General features: G+C 40.4%; 1 protein-coding gene across 1 annotated transcript in view; it reads right to left on the bottom strand.

The window, feature by feature from the left end:
• LOC128659695 (uncharacterized) overlaps window positions 1-14,982 on the bottom strand; it is a 304,258-nt gene that overhangs the window by 111,186 nt on the left and 178,090 nt on the right. Inside the window, exons 4-6 of the mRNA XM_053713266.1 lie at window positions 9,043-9,216; window positions 8,594-8,809; window positions 7,075-7,180 (exon numbers count right to left, since the gene is read on the bottom strand). Coding sequence (XP_053569241.1) covers window positions 7,075-7,180; window positions 8,594-8,809; window positions 9,043-9,216 — 496 coding nt within the window. The remainder of the gene's footprint in view (window positions 1-7,074; window positions 7,181-8,593; window positions 8,810-9,042; window positions 9,217-14,982) is intronic.

Here is a 14,982-nt window from a genome sequence, read left to right as displayed (position 1 = left end):
CATTTCAAATAAAGATACCAAGAGAATGAAGAAAATTTGATAATAGGAGTAAATTAGAAAGTTGCTTAAAATTTCATGCTCAATCTTAATCACGAAAGAAAATTTTTGGATTCAGTCTCCCTTTAAACTTTTCACGCTGTCATTAGGATATTGTTGATCACTTGTATAACAAACGGCTTCAGTAATTCATATGTTTAGCAGCACTCAATTCTAATCCTGTATCTAGAGACTTCCTACAGAAACAAAAGGGTTAAGGAAAAATGTCTGAGTGTATAGGGAATTACATACCTTTACTTCCATATTTAAAGGAATAGTTTACCAGGGATTTCACTGATATAAATATCCCTGTAAAACTCATTTGTTTTTCAAGAGGTATAATTAATATTCCTTGCTTACTAACTGCTAATCCTATTTATCTAACACTCTCACATCCCATTGAGGGCTTTTAAATAGGAGTATCTACATTTACATCATTTTACTACTTGAATAAGCACAGATCAAGCATAGGGATATTGCAATATTCAGATGACTCTGCTTTTAGCGTATAGTATATTACAATAGGTAAACTACATATACAGAATATTCAGATGACTCTATTTTTAGTGTATAGTATCTTACAATGTGTAAACTATATATACAGAATATTCAGATAACTCTGCTTTTAGCGTATAGTGTCTTACAATGGTTAAACTACATACAGGGAGTGCAGAATTATTAGGCAAGTTGTATTTTTGAGGATTAATTTTATTATTTAACAACAACCATGTTCTCAATGAACCCACAAAACTCATTAATATCAAAGCTGAATAGTTTTGGAAGTAGTTTTTAGTTTGTTTTTAGTTATAGCTATTTTAGGGGGATATCTGTGTGTGCAGGTGACTATTACTGTGCATAATTATTAGGCAACTTAACAAAAAACAAATATATACCCATTTCAATTATTTATTTTTACCAGTGAAACCAATATAACATCTCAACATTCACAAATATACATTTCTGACATTCAAAAACAAAACAAAAACAAATCAGTGACCAATATAGCCACCTTTCTTTGCAAGGACACTCAAAAGCCTGCCATCCATGGATTCTGTCAGTGTTTTGATCTGTTCACCATCAACATTGCGTGCAGCAGCAACCACAGCCTCCCAGACACTGTTCAGAGAGGTGTACTGTTTTCCCTCCTTGTAAATCTCACATTTGATGATGGACCACAGGTTCTCAATGGGGTTCAGATCAGGTGAACAAGGAGGCCATGTCATTAGATTTTCTTCTTTTATACCCTTTCTTGCCAGCCACGCTGTGGAGTACTTGGACGCGTGTGATGGAGCATTGTCCTGCATGAAAATCATGTTTTTCTTGAAGGATGCAGACTTCTTCCTGTACCACTGCTTGAAGAAGGTGTCTTCCAGAAACTGGCAGTAGGACTGGGAGTTGAGCTTGACTCCATCCTCAACCTGAAAAAGCCCCACAAGCTTATCTTTGATGATACCAGCCCAAACCAGTACTCCACCTCCACCTTGCTGGCGTCTGAGTCGGACTGGAGCTCTCTGCCCTTTACCAATCCAGCCACGGGCCCATCCATCTGGCCCATCAAGACTCACTCTCATTTCATCAGTCCATAAAACCTTAGAAAAATCAGTCTTGAGATATTTCTTGGCCCAGTCTTGACGTTTCAGCTTGTGTGTCTTGTTCAGTGGTGGTCGTCTTTCAGCCTTTCTTACCTTGGCCATGTCTCTGAGTATTGCACACCTTGTGCTTTTGGGCACTCCAGTGATGTTGCAGCTCTGAAATATGGCCAAACTGGTGGCAAGTGGCATCTTGGCAGCTGCACGCTTGACTTTTCTCAGTTCATGGTGAAAAAGGGTGTGTGTACAAGCGCTAAGGTAATCCCCAAGCTGTATCCAAACAGAGATCCTAACCAACCTCCAAAAAATATGCACAAGTAGTAAGAAGTGAATACAGCGCCAACAAGAGGCCAAGGGATAAATATACTCACAGAGAGATAAAAGAAGATTATTTAATGAACCATGTTAAAAAGCATCAGTAATAAAAGACTATATATAAAAAATGTAAAAAGCACATATAAATAAAATTACAAATACAGGAATATCTTACAGAAGCGGCTCAAAGGGCCAAAGCTGATAATTACAATAAAAACAGAGGTAATAACAGGTGATCAGTGTGAGTGGTACACCAGAATAAGAGTGTATACTGATAAAACAGAATTAGCCTAAGTACAACTGTAGCAAGTGCATCAAGCAAAAAACTAATAAACAATAATACAAACAATAGTGTTCAAAATTAGTGTTAGAAAAATAGTGTTCCAAAAAATAGAAAAATGCACTGCAGTGCAAAAAAAAAGGGGGGTAGCAAAATAATTGTATAGATACAATCAAATAGTGAGTGAGTGCAAATGGATATAAAAATGCTAGCTACTTAATCCAGTGAGGTTAAGATATAATTAAATAAAATACACAATATGCAATAACATAAAAAATAAAAAATAATAACTACTTATACAGAATATTCAGATGACTCTGCTTTTAGTGTATAGTATGTTATAATTGGTAAACTACATATACACAATATTCAGATGGCTCTGCTTTTACTGTATAGTATGTTACAATTGGTAAACTACATATACAGAATATTCAGATGACTCTGCTTTTACTGTATAGTATGTTACAATTGGTAAACTACATATACAGAATATTCAGATGACTCTGCTTTTACTGTATAGTATGTTACAATTGGTAAACTACATATACACAATATTCAGATGACTCTGCTTTTACCGTATAGTATGTTACAATGGGTAAACTACATACACAGAATATTCAGATGACTCTGCATTTAGCGTATAGTATATTACAATAGGTAAACTACATATACAGAATATTCAGATGACTCTGCTTTTACCGTATAGTATGTTACAATTGGTAAACTACATACACAGAATATTCAGATGACTCTGCTTTTACCGTATAGTATGTTACAATTGGTAAACTACATACACAGAATATTCAGATGACTCTGCTTTTAGTGTATAGTATCTTACAATGGGTAAACTACTTATACAGAATATTCATATGAATCTGCTTTTACCGTATAGTATCTTACAATGGGTAAACTACTTATACAGAATGTTCAGATGACTCTGCTTTTAGCGTATAGTATCTTACAATAGGTAAACTACATACACAGAATATTCAGATGACTCTGCTTTTAGTGTATAGTATCGTACAATGAGTAAACTACTTATACAGAATATTCAGATGACTCTGCTTTTACCGTATAGTATCTTACAATGGGTAAACTACTTATACAGAATGTTCAGATGACTCTGCTTTTAGCATATAGTATCTTACAATAGGTAAACTACCTGTACAGAATATTCAGATGACTCTGCTTTTAGAATATAGTATCTTACAGTGGGTAAACTACATATACAGAATATCCAGATGACTCTGCTTTTAGTGTATAGTATCTTACAATGGGTAAACTACATACACAGAATATTCAGATGACTCTGCTTTTAGTGTATAATATCTTACAATGGGTAAACTACTTATACAGAATGTTCAGATGACTCTGCTTTTAGTTTATAGTATCTTACAATGGGTAAACTACTTATACAGAATGTTCAGATGACTCTGCTTTTAGTGTATAGTATCTTACAATGAGTAAACTACATATACAGAATATTCAGATGACTCTGCTTTTAGTGTATAATATCTTACAATGGGTAAACTACTTATACAGAATGTTCAGATGACTCTGCTTTTAGTTTATAGTATCTTACAATGGGTAAACTACTTATACAGAATGTTCAGATGACTCTGCTTTTAGTTTATAGTATCTTACAATGGGTAAACTACATACACAGAATATTCAGATGACTCTGCTTTTAGTGTATAATATCTTACAATGGGTAAACTACTTATACAGAATGTTCAGATGACTCTGCTTTTAGTTTATAGTATCTTACAATGGGTAAACTACTTATACAGAATGTTCAGATGACGCTGCTTTTAGCGTATAGTATATGTCATGTCCACTGTCCCTTTAAGAGATGTTCCTCCATTCCTAGGCTACTACCTACTTAAGGAGGTGCTTTTCACTTAACAAATTGCTTGATTATTGCAAACAGTATGGTGATTCTTTCCTGCTTTCTAGCTATCTAGAGGATACCTTACTCCTAAGCTAATTATAACTGCTTTCCCTCTCACATGAGGAATTTCCTATCCTACTAAGCGAGTTTCTAAAACAAACTGGGACCAAATCTGTTAAACAGAGAAAAACCGCTTCCAGCAGTTAGCCTCATATCCCTCAACTCTCACAAACCTGAGACAGCCTCCACGCACAATAATCTGCAGCTTCCCTGCATTCAGTCTCACTGAAATCGGACCGTGACGTCACTGACCCGGCAGTGGGTGCGACCAAACTCCCAAGACGCCGCAACTCAGAGTGAAAGGTCGGTCCACCATTACAGTCAAACCCGGTATTAGAACGGATCTCTGCCAAGCCTCAATCTCTCCTACTCCTCCGGAGTCAGCCTGCATCTGAGGATAAGCCTGTTCATAACACTACCACAAGTATCACAACTTTAAAGCTTAAAGGGACACTGAACCCAATTTTTTTCTTTTGTAATTCAGAAAGAGCATGCAATTTTAAGCAACTTTCTAATTTACTCCTATTATCAATTTTTCTTCGTTCTCTTGCTATCATTATTTGAAAAAGAAGGCATCTAAGCTTTTTTTTGGTTTTAGTACTCTGGACAGCACTTTTTTATTGGTGGATGAATTTATTCACCAATCAGCAAGGACAACCCAGGTTGTTCACCAAAAATGGGTCGGCATCTAAACTTACATTCTTGCATTTCAAATAAAGATACCAAGAGAATGAAGAAAATTTGATAATAGGAGTAAATTAGAAAGTTGCTTAAAATTTCATGCTCAATCTTAATCATGAAAGAAAAATTTTGGGTTCAGTCTCCCTTTAAGCTTTTCACGCTGTCATTAGGATATTGTTGATCACTTGTATAACAAACGGCTTGGGTAATTCATATGTTTAGCAGCACTCAATTCTAACCCTGTAACTAGAGACTTCCTACAGAAACAAAAGGGTTAAGGAAAAACGTCTGAGTGTATAGGGAATTACATACCTTTACTTCCATATTTAAAGGAATAGTTTACCAGGGATTTCACTGATATAAATATCCCTGTAAAACTCATTTGTTTTTCAAGAGGTATAATTAATATTCCTTGCTTACTAACTGCTAATCCTATTTATCTAACACTCTCACATCCCATTGAGGGCTTTTAAATAGGAGTATCTACATTTACATCATTTTACTACTTGAATAAGCACAGATCAAGCATAGGGATATTGCAGTAGATTACAATGGTTAAACTACATATACAGAATATCCAGATAACTCTGCTTTTAGCGTATAGTATATACAATAGGTAAACTACATATACAGAATATTCAGATGACTCTGCTTTTACCGTATAGTATGTTACAATAGGTAAACTACAAATACAGAATATTCAGATGACTCTGCTTTTAGCGTATAGTATATTACAATAGGTAAACTACATATACAGAATATTCAGATGACTCTGCTTTTAGTGTATAGTTTATTACAATAGGTAAACTACATATACAGAATATTCAGATGACTATTTTAGTGTATAGTATCTTACGATGGTTAAACTACATATACAGAATAATCAGATGACTCTGCTTTTAGCGTATAGTATCTTACAATGGGTAAACTACATATACAGAATATTCAGATAACTCTGCTTTTAGCGTATAGTGTCTTACAATGCTTAAACTACATATACAGAATATTCAGATAACTCTGCTTTTAGCGTTTAGTATCTTACAATGGGTAAACTACACATACAGAATATTCAGATGACTCTGCATTTAGCGTATAGTATCTTACAATGGGTAAACTACTTATACAGAATATTCAGATGACTCTGCATTTAGCGTATAGTATCTTACAATGGGTAAACTACATATACAGAATATTCAGATGGCTCTGCTTTTAGCGTTTAGTATCTTACAATGGGTAATCTACATATACAGAATATTCAGATGACTCTGCATTTAGCGTATAGTAACTAACAATGGGTAAACTACTTATACAGAATATTCAGATGACTCTGCTTTTAGCGTATAGTATATTACAATAGGTAAACTACATATACAGAATATTCAGATGACTCTGCATTTAGCGTATAGTATCTTACAATGGGTAATCTACATATACAGAATATTCAGATGACTGCTTTTATCGTATAGTATCTTACAATGGGTAAACTACATATACAGAATATTCAGGTGACTGCTTTTAGTGTATAGTATCTTACAATAGGTAAACTACATATACAGAATATTTAGATGACTGCTTTTAGTGTATAGTATCTTACAGTGGGTAAACTACATATACAGAATATTCAGATGACTCTGCTTTTAGCTTATAGTATCTTACAACGGGTAACCTTCATATACAGAATATGCAGATAACTATGCTTTTAGTGTATAGTATCTTACAATGGTAAAACTACATATACAGAATGTTCAGATGAGTGTGCTTTTTGCGTTTGGGGGCCCATCTATCAAGCTCCATATGGAGCTGGAGGGCCCCTGTTTTTGGCGAGTCTTCAGACTCGCCAGAAACAGCAGTTATGAAGCAGCGGTCAAAAGACCGCTGCTCCATAACCCTGTTCGTCTGCTCTGAGCAGGCGGACAGACATCGCAACAATTCAACCTGATCGAGTACGATCGGGTTGATTGACACCTCCCTGCTGGGGGCCCATTGGCCGTGAGTCTGCAGGGGGCGGTGTAGCACTAGCAGCTCTTGTGAGTTGCTGGTGCAATGCTGAATAAGGAGAGCGTATTACTCTCTGCATTCAGCGAGGTCTGGTGGACCTGATCCGCACTGTCAGATCAGGTCCGCCAGACTTTTGTTAAATAGGGGCTTACAATGGTTAAACTACAAATACAGAATGCTTATTTAGCAAAACATTGTTTCATAGTTTTAAGTCAGGGATTTACCTGGGATAAGTTTCTCCTCCCGGCAGTCATACAACATCCCAAGGGAAAACGGGCGCCCTAAGCAAGGCATTTCTATGGTTGATTCGTCTGTTCTGGGATATGGGATCTGTAACAACAGTAAAAACATACAAATGTAAAATAAAAATCAAGTATTTTAAATGTACAGAAGTGCACTGATAAAAACAAGACAAAGGGCTAGATTTCGACTGGCACACTAACTGTTGCATGTGAGCAATAAGGGGTTTATCGCGGCTGTTTGCTTACGTCGGAAGTAGCACTTATATCACAGTTTGAAAGTAAACGTGTTCGCTTGAACGCAATTTTATTTAACGTGCGTCAGGATAGCACAACTTCAGAGCTCTGGTCAGCTGTTATGTTCAACTACAAGCGTCATAAAACACATTATAAGTACATTACAAACTACAGTTACACTCATAATAACACTGTATGATACAAATTATTTAAAAAAGAATATTGCATAAAAAAGTTATATGGCTCAAAGATATGAGATCTCAGATGTTAAAAAAAGGACTGCAAATGGCTTGTGTGGGGTTAGTGTTTGAGCGAAAACTTTTTACTTTTAACTGGTTATACGTGCTACCTAATGCACGCAAAAAGCATACTACTAGCGGAGATAACACACGAGCGGGTACACAAACTAACTAGTAATCTAGCCCAGAATGTGGCTATTTATGGGAGCGGGTACACAAACTAACTAGTAAACTAGCCCAGAATGTGGCTATTTATGGGAGCGGGTACACAAACTAACTAGTAATCTAGCCCAGAATGTGGCTATTTATGGGAGCGGGTACACAAACTAACTAGTAATCTAGCCCAGAATGTGGCTATTTATGGGAGCGGGTACACAAACTAACTAGTAATCTAGCCCAGAATGTGGCTATTTATGGGAGCGGGTACACAAACTAACTAGTAATCTAGCCCAGAATGTGGCTATTTATGGGAGCGGGTACACAAACTAACTAGTAATCTAGCCCAGAATGTGGCTATTTATGGGAGCGGGTACACAAACTAACTAGTAATCTAGCCCAGAATGTGGCTATTTATGGGAGCGGGTACACAAACTAACTAGTAATCTAGCCCAGAATGTGGCTATTTATGGGAGCGGGTACACAAACTAACTAGTAATCTAGCCCAGAATGTGGCTATTTATGGGAGCGGGTACACAAACTAACTAGTAATCTAGCCCAGAATGTGGCTATTTATGGGAGTTTAATCTTCATTTATAACTTTTTTAAATTTTGTTAGAGTTTATATGTTAGCAACATCATGTACAGTCTTGAATGAAATGTGTCCTAAGAACTAATTACTGAAAGATACCTAACCACACTTAGTTCTCTCCATCATTTTTACCCAGTTGCGCATACCTTAAAATGGATTTATCTATGTAAGTGATAGTAAAGTCACAATTGGAAAGTTGTTTATAAATACATGTTCTATGTAAACTATAAAATCTCACTTTTGAAAGCGCCTAGATTAAGTATAACTTTGCAGCTTTTACCTGGGTGTACATTGCAGTTTCGGATACCAGTAGTTCTGACTTTATTGTTCCTCCTTCTGAGGAGTCAGTAAGATTTCTCTCCATACAACAGGTAGATTCAACAACATCTTCATGGGAATCTTGCAAAGGCTGAGAAGGATGGCTTTGATTTTCTTCTGTCACTCCCACCGTATCAGCGGTATGTACCCTCTTTCGTCTTGTTGGTATCAGAGGCAACTTTTTGGATGTAAACACATATGTTATCAATCTTAGATGTAATATAGAGACAGACAGACATTGCCCTGTATCTATTAAACATTTAACACGATGAACTTTGTAAAATCAGTTACAAATATTATCATATTGCTTTATTAATCTTAATTAACTCCCGAATAACTCAACAAAACCTCTTCTTTTCTGAGATCCTTATTAGCAGAGACATCACAGAGATAAAGATAAGCAGTACTTACCTGAGTCGTCACTGCTGATGTTTCAGCTACCAGACGTTCTGACTTTTTTGTTCCTCCTTCTGAAGCGTCAGAAAGATTACTTTCCATAGGATGATCTACTGCTGTCACTGTTCCGATATTAATAGTAGTTGATCGCCTTTGTCTTGACGGTCTTTCAGGTATTGGTTTATTTTCCTGAGGCAATATTTTTGTGGAGTAAACAGATATGTTATTAAAGATAGGATTACTTCTTTCTTGAAGAGTGAAAAAATGCTTACAGACTAGAAATGATATGAAATTCCAACATTTTCAGTTGTAATTTAGATATAAACACACATTGTACAGTATTATCTAAGAATTTACAGATCCGTTGTCTCAGCTCCCTAAGGCCTCTATCAGCTCTCTCTTATGTCTTAGCTTCCCAGTATACTCTATCTACAATTCCTCAATCTCAGCTACCTATGGCCTCTACCAGACATCTCTTTTCTTAGCTTCCCAGAATGCTCCAACTACCCTTCCTCGTGTGTCAGCTCCCTAAGGCTTCTATCAGCTCTCTCTTATGTCTTAGCTTCCCAGAATGTTCTAGCTACCCTTCCTCATGTCTCAGCTCCCTAAGGCCTTTATCAACCATCTCTTATGTCTTAGCTTCCCAGAACGCTCCATCTACCCTTCCTCATGTCTCAGCTCCCTATGGCCTTTACCAGCTATCTCTTGTCGTAGCTTACCAGAATGCACCAGCTACCTTTCCTCATGTTTCTATCAGCTCTCTCTTATGTCTTAGCTTCCAAGAATACTCTATCTACCCTTCCTCATATCTCAGCTCCCTATGGCCACTACCAGCCATCTCTTGTCTTAGCTTCCCATAATGCTCCATCTAACCTTCCTCATGTCTCAGCCCCCTAAGGCCTCTATCAGCTCTCTCTTATGTCTTAGCTTCCCAGAAAGCTCCAGCTACCCTTCCTCAAGTCTCAGATCCCTAAGGCCTCTATCAGCTCTCTCTTATGTCTTAGCTTCCCAGAATGCACCAGCTACCCTTCCTCATGTCTCAGGTCCCTAAGGCCTCTATCAGCCATCTCTTATGTCTTAGCTTCCCAGAACGCTCCATCTATCCTTCCTCATGTGTCAGCTCAATAAGGCCTCTATCAGCTCTCTCTTATGTCTTAGCTTTTTTAAAATACTCCATCTACCCTTCCACATCTCTCAGCCCCCTAAGGCCTCTGACAGCCATCTCTTATGTCTTAGCTTCCCAGAACGCTCCATCTAACCTTCCTCATGTGTCAGCTCAGTAAGGCTTCTATCAGCTCTCTCTTATGTCTTAGCTTCCCAGAATGACCCAGCTACCCTTCCTCATGTCTCAGCCCCTTGTGGCCTCTACCAGCCATTTCTTGTTTTAGCTGCTCAGAATGCTCCATCTACCCATCCTCATGTCTCAGTTCCCTAAGGCCTCTATTAACCATCTCTTATGTCTTAGCTTCCCAGAATGCTCCAGCTACCCTTCCTCATGTCTCAGCTCCCTAAGGCCTCTATCAGACATCTCTTATGTCTAAGCTTCCCAGAATGCTCCAGCTACCCTTCCTCATGTCTCAGCTCCCTAAGAACTCTATCAACCATCTCTTATGTCTTAGCTTCCGATTATGCTCCAGCTACCCTTCCTCATGTCTCAGTTTCCTAAGGCCTCTGTCAACCATCTCTTATGTCTTAGCTTCCCAGAACGCTCCAACTACCATTCCTCATGTCTCAGCTCCCTAAGGCCCTTATCAGCCATCTCTTATGTCTTAGCTTCCCAGAACGTTCCATCTTTCCTTCCTCATGTGTCAGCTCCCTAATGCTTCTATCAGCTCTCTCTTATGTCTTAGCTTCTCAGAACGCTCCATCTACCCTTCCTCATGTCTCAGCTCCCTAAGGCCTCTATCAGCTCTCTCTTATGTCTTAGCTTCCCAGAATGTTCTAGCTACCCTTCCTCATGTCTCAGCTCCCTAAGGCCTCTATCAAACATCTCTCATGTCTTTATTTCCCAGAATGCTCCAGCTACCCTTCCTCATGTCTCAGCTCCCTAAGGCCTCTATCAACCATCTCTCATGTATTTATTTCCCAGAATGCTCCATCTACCCATCCTCATGTCTTAGTTCCCTTATGGCCACTACAAGCCACATCTAGTCTTAGTTTTCCAGAATGCTCCAGCTATCTTTCCTCATGTCTCAGCTCCCTAAGGCCTCTATCAGCTCTCTCTTATGCCTTAGCTTCCCAGAATGCTCCAGCTACCCTTCCTCATGTCTCAGCTTCCTAGCGCCTCTATCAGCTCTCTCTTATGTCTTTGCTTCTCAGAACGCTCCATCTACCTTTCCTCATGTCTCAGCTCCCTAAGGCCTCTATCAACTCTCTCTTTTGTCTTAGCTTCCCAGAATGCTCCATCAACCCTTCCTCATTCCTCAGCTCCCTAAGGCCTGTACCAGCCATCTCTTGTCTTAGCTTCCCAGAATGCCCCAGCTACCCTATCCTCATGTCTCAGCTCCCTAACGCCTCTATCAGCCATCTCTTTTGTCTTAGCTTCCCAGAATACTGCAGCTACCAATCCTCATATCTCAGATCCCTAAGGCCTCTATCAGCTCTCTCTGATGTCTTAGCTTCCTAGAATGCTCCAGCTACCCTTCCTCATGTCTCAGCTCCCTAAGGCCTCTATCAGCTCTCTCTGATGTCTTAGCTTCCCAGAATGCTCCAGCTACCCTTCCTCATGTCTCAGCTCCCTAAGGCCTCTATCAGCTCTCTCTTATGTCTTAACTTCCCAGAATGCTCCATCTACCCTTCCTTATGTGTCAGCCCCCTAAGGCCTATATCAGCCATCTCTTATGTCTTAGCTTTCCAGAATGCCCCAGCTACCCTTCCTCATGTGTCATCTCTCTAAGGCCTCTATCAGCCCTCTCTTATGTCTTAGCTTCCCAGAATGCTCCAGCTACGATTTCTCATGCCTCAGCCCCCTAAGGCCTCTATCAGCCATCTCTTATGTCTTAGCTTCCCAGAATGCCCCAGCTACCCTTCCTCATGTGTCAGCTCTGTAAGGCCTCTATCAGCCCTCTCTTATGTATTAGCATCCCAGAATGCTCCATCTAACCATCCTCATGTGTCAGCTCCCTAAGGCTTCTATCAGCTCTCTCTTATGTCTTAGCTTCCCAGAATGTTCCATCTACCCTTCCTCATGTCTCAGCTCCCTATGGCCTCTATCATCTCTCTCTTATGTCTTAGCTTCCCAGAATGTTCCATCTACCCTTCCTCATGTCTCAGCTCCCTATGGCCTCTATCAGCTCTCTCTTATGTCTTAGCTTCCCAGAATGCTCCATCTACCGTTCCTTATGTCTCAGCTCCCAAATGTGTCTATCAACCATATCTTATGTCTTAACTTCCCAGAATGCTCCATCTACCCTTCCTTATGTGTCAGCCCCCTAAGACCTCTATCAGCCATCTCTTATGTCTTAGCTTCCCAGAATGCCCCAGCTACCCTTCGTCATGTCTCAGCTCTCTAAGGCCTCCATCAACCCTCTCTTATGTCTTAGCATCCCAGAACGCTCCATCTAACCTTTCTCATGTCTCAGCTCCCTATGGCCTCTATCATCTCTCTCTTATGTTTTAGCTTCCCAGAATGATCCAGCTACCCTTCCTCATGTCTCAGCCCACTGTGGACTCTACCAGCCATCTGTTGTCTTAGCTTCCCAGAATGCTCCATCTACCCTTCCATATGTCTCAGCTCCCAAATGTGTCTATCAACCATATCTTATGTCTTAACTTCCCAGAATGCTCCATCTGCCCTTCCCTATGTGTCAGCCCCCTAAGGCCTCTATCAGCCATCTCTTATGTCTTAGCTTCCCAGAATGCCCCAGCTACCCTTCCTCATGTCTCAGCTCTCTAAGGCCTCCATCAGCCCTCTCTTATGTCTTAGCATCCCAGAGCGCTCCATCTACCCTTCCTCACATGTCAGCTCCCTAAGGCATCTATCAGCTCTCTCTTATGTCTTAGCTTCCCAGAATGTTCCATCTACCCTTTCTCATGTCTCAGCTCCCTATGGCCTCTATCATCTCTCTCTTATGTTTTAGCTTCCCAGAATGATCCAGCTACCCTTCCTCATGTCTCAGCCCACTGTGGACTCTACCAGCCATCTGTTGTCTTAGCTTCCCAGAATGCTCCATCTACCTTTCCTCGTGTCTCAGCTCCCTATGGCCTCTATCATCTCTCTCTTATGTCTTAGCTTCCCAGAATGCTCCAGCTACCCTTCCTCATGTCTCAGCTCTCTAAGACCTCTATCAGCCCTCTCTTATGTCTTAGCTTCCCAGAACGCTCCATCTACCCTTCCTCATGTCTCAGCTCTCTAAGGCCTCTATCAGCCCTCTCTTATGTCTTAGCTTCCCAGAACGCTCCATCTACCCTTTCTCATGTGTCAGCTCCCTAAGGCATCTATCAACTCTCTCTTATGTCTTAGCTTCCCAAAATGCTCCATCTACTCTTTCTCATGTCTCAGCTCTCTAAGGCCTCTATCAGCCCTCTCTTATGTCTTAGCTTCCCAGAATGCTCCAGCAACCCTTTCTCATGTCTCAGCTCCCTAAGGCTTCTATCAGCTTTCTCTTATGTCTTAGCTTCCCAGAATGCTCCAGCTACCCTTACTTATGTCTCAGCTCCTTAAGGCCTCTATCAGCTCTCTCTTATGTCTTAGCTCCCAGAATGCTCCAGCTACCCTTCCTCATGTCTCAGCTCCCTAAGGCCTCTATCAGCTCTGTCTTATGACTTAGCATCCCAAAACGCTCCATTTACCCTTCCTCATGTGTCAGCTCCTTAAGGCATCTATCAGCTCTCTCTTATGTCTTACCTTTCCAGAATGCTCCATCTACCCTTTCTCATGTCTCAGCTCCCTATGGCCTCTACCAGCTTTCTCTTATGTCTTAGCTTCCTAGAAAGCTCCAGCAACCCTTCCTTATGTCTCAGCTCCCTAAGGCCTCTATCAGCTTTCTCTTATGTCTTAGCTTCCCAGAATGCTCCAGCTACCCTTACTCATGTCTCAGCTCCCTAAGGCCTCTATCAGCTCTCTCTTATGTCTTAGCTTCCCAGAATGGTCCAACTACCCTTCCTCATGTCTCAGCTTCCTAAGGCCTCTGTAAGCTCTCAGACTCTCATGTCCTAGCGTCTTAAAACGCTCCATTTACCCTTCCTTAGGCCTCAGGTCCATAAGGCCTCTATCAGCTCTCTCTTATGTCTTGGCTTCCCAAAATGATCCATTTACCTTTCCACATGTCTCAGCCCCCTAAGACCTCTATCAGCCATCTCTTATAACTCAGATTCCCAGAACACTCCATCTAACCTTCCTCATGTGTCAGCTCCCTAAGGCTTCTATAAGCTCTCTCTTATTGTCAGGTACCTGTCAGTGAGTATGTCCCTTTAAGCAAACCTTATATAAGGCTACTCCTCCCCCTTCCACCTGCCAATTAATTTGTTTGAGTTACTGACCAAGCTGCCTTGAAGCAGAGACTCCTAACGTCGGCAAAACTAAAGTTATCAAACACCAGGATTATATTCCTAGCATTGGTTAAGCTGCTTTAGAAGCATAACCCCTATCATCACAAAGTGGTACTTAAAGACTTATAACTACCTGTGGGATATCTCAAGTTACCATTACAAGTCCTGGACTTCACTGCCGCCACAAGTGCTACTACCTTAAGAGAAACCGCTCACTAATAGCTGTGCTTCCGACTTACTGGGGGATTCACTATCAGCCTGTTTGCTTCCAGCCGCTTACTTTCTCCCTCTGTTCCTGGCTGTCTGCCTCACGAGCACACAGCGTGCACCGAGCCTGTCAGGGAATCCAGCTTCCTGATTGGGCAGGACGCACACACCCTCCAGAGACGCTACAGCTGCAGCTTCAAGCACTTCTCCCTTCACTGCACAACGGACCTGATTGTTACTCCTCTGTTTGGCACAGTC

This window comes from Bombina bombina, chromosome 5, assembly GCF_027579735.1.
Source record: "Bombina bombina isolate aBomBom1 chromosome 5, aBomBom1.pri, whole genome shotgun sequence".
Lineage (NCBI taxonomy): Eukaryota > Metazoa > Chordata > Amphibia > Anura > Bombinatoridae > Bombina > Bombina bombina.
The sequence above is the reverse complement of the archived record's forward strand: the minus strand, read 5'-3'. Positions and strand labels throughout refer to the sequence as shown.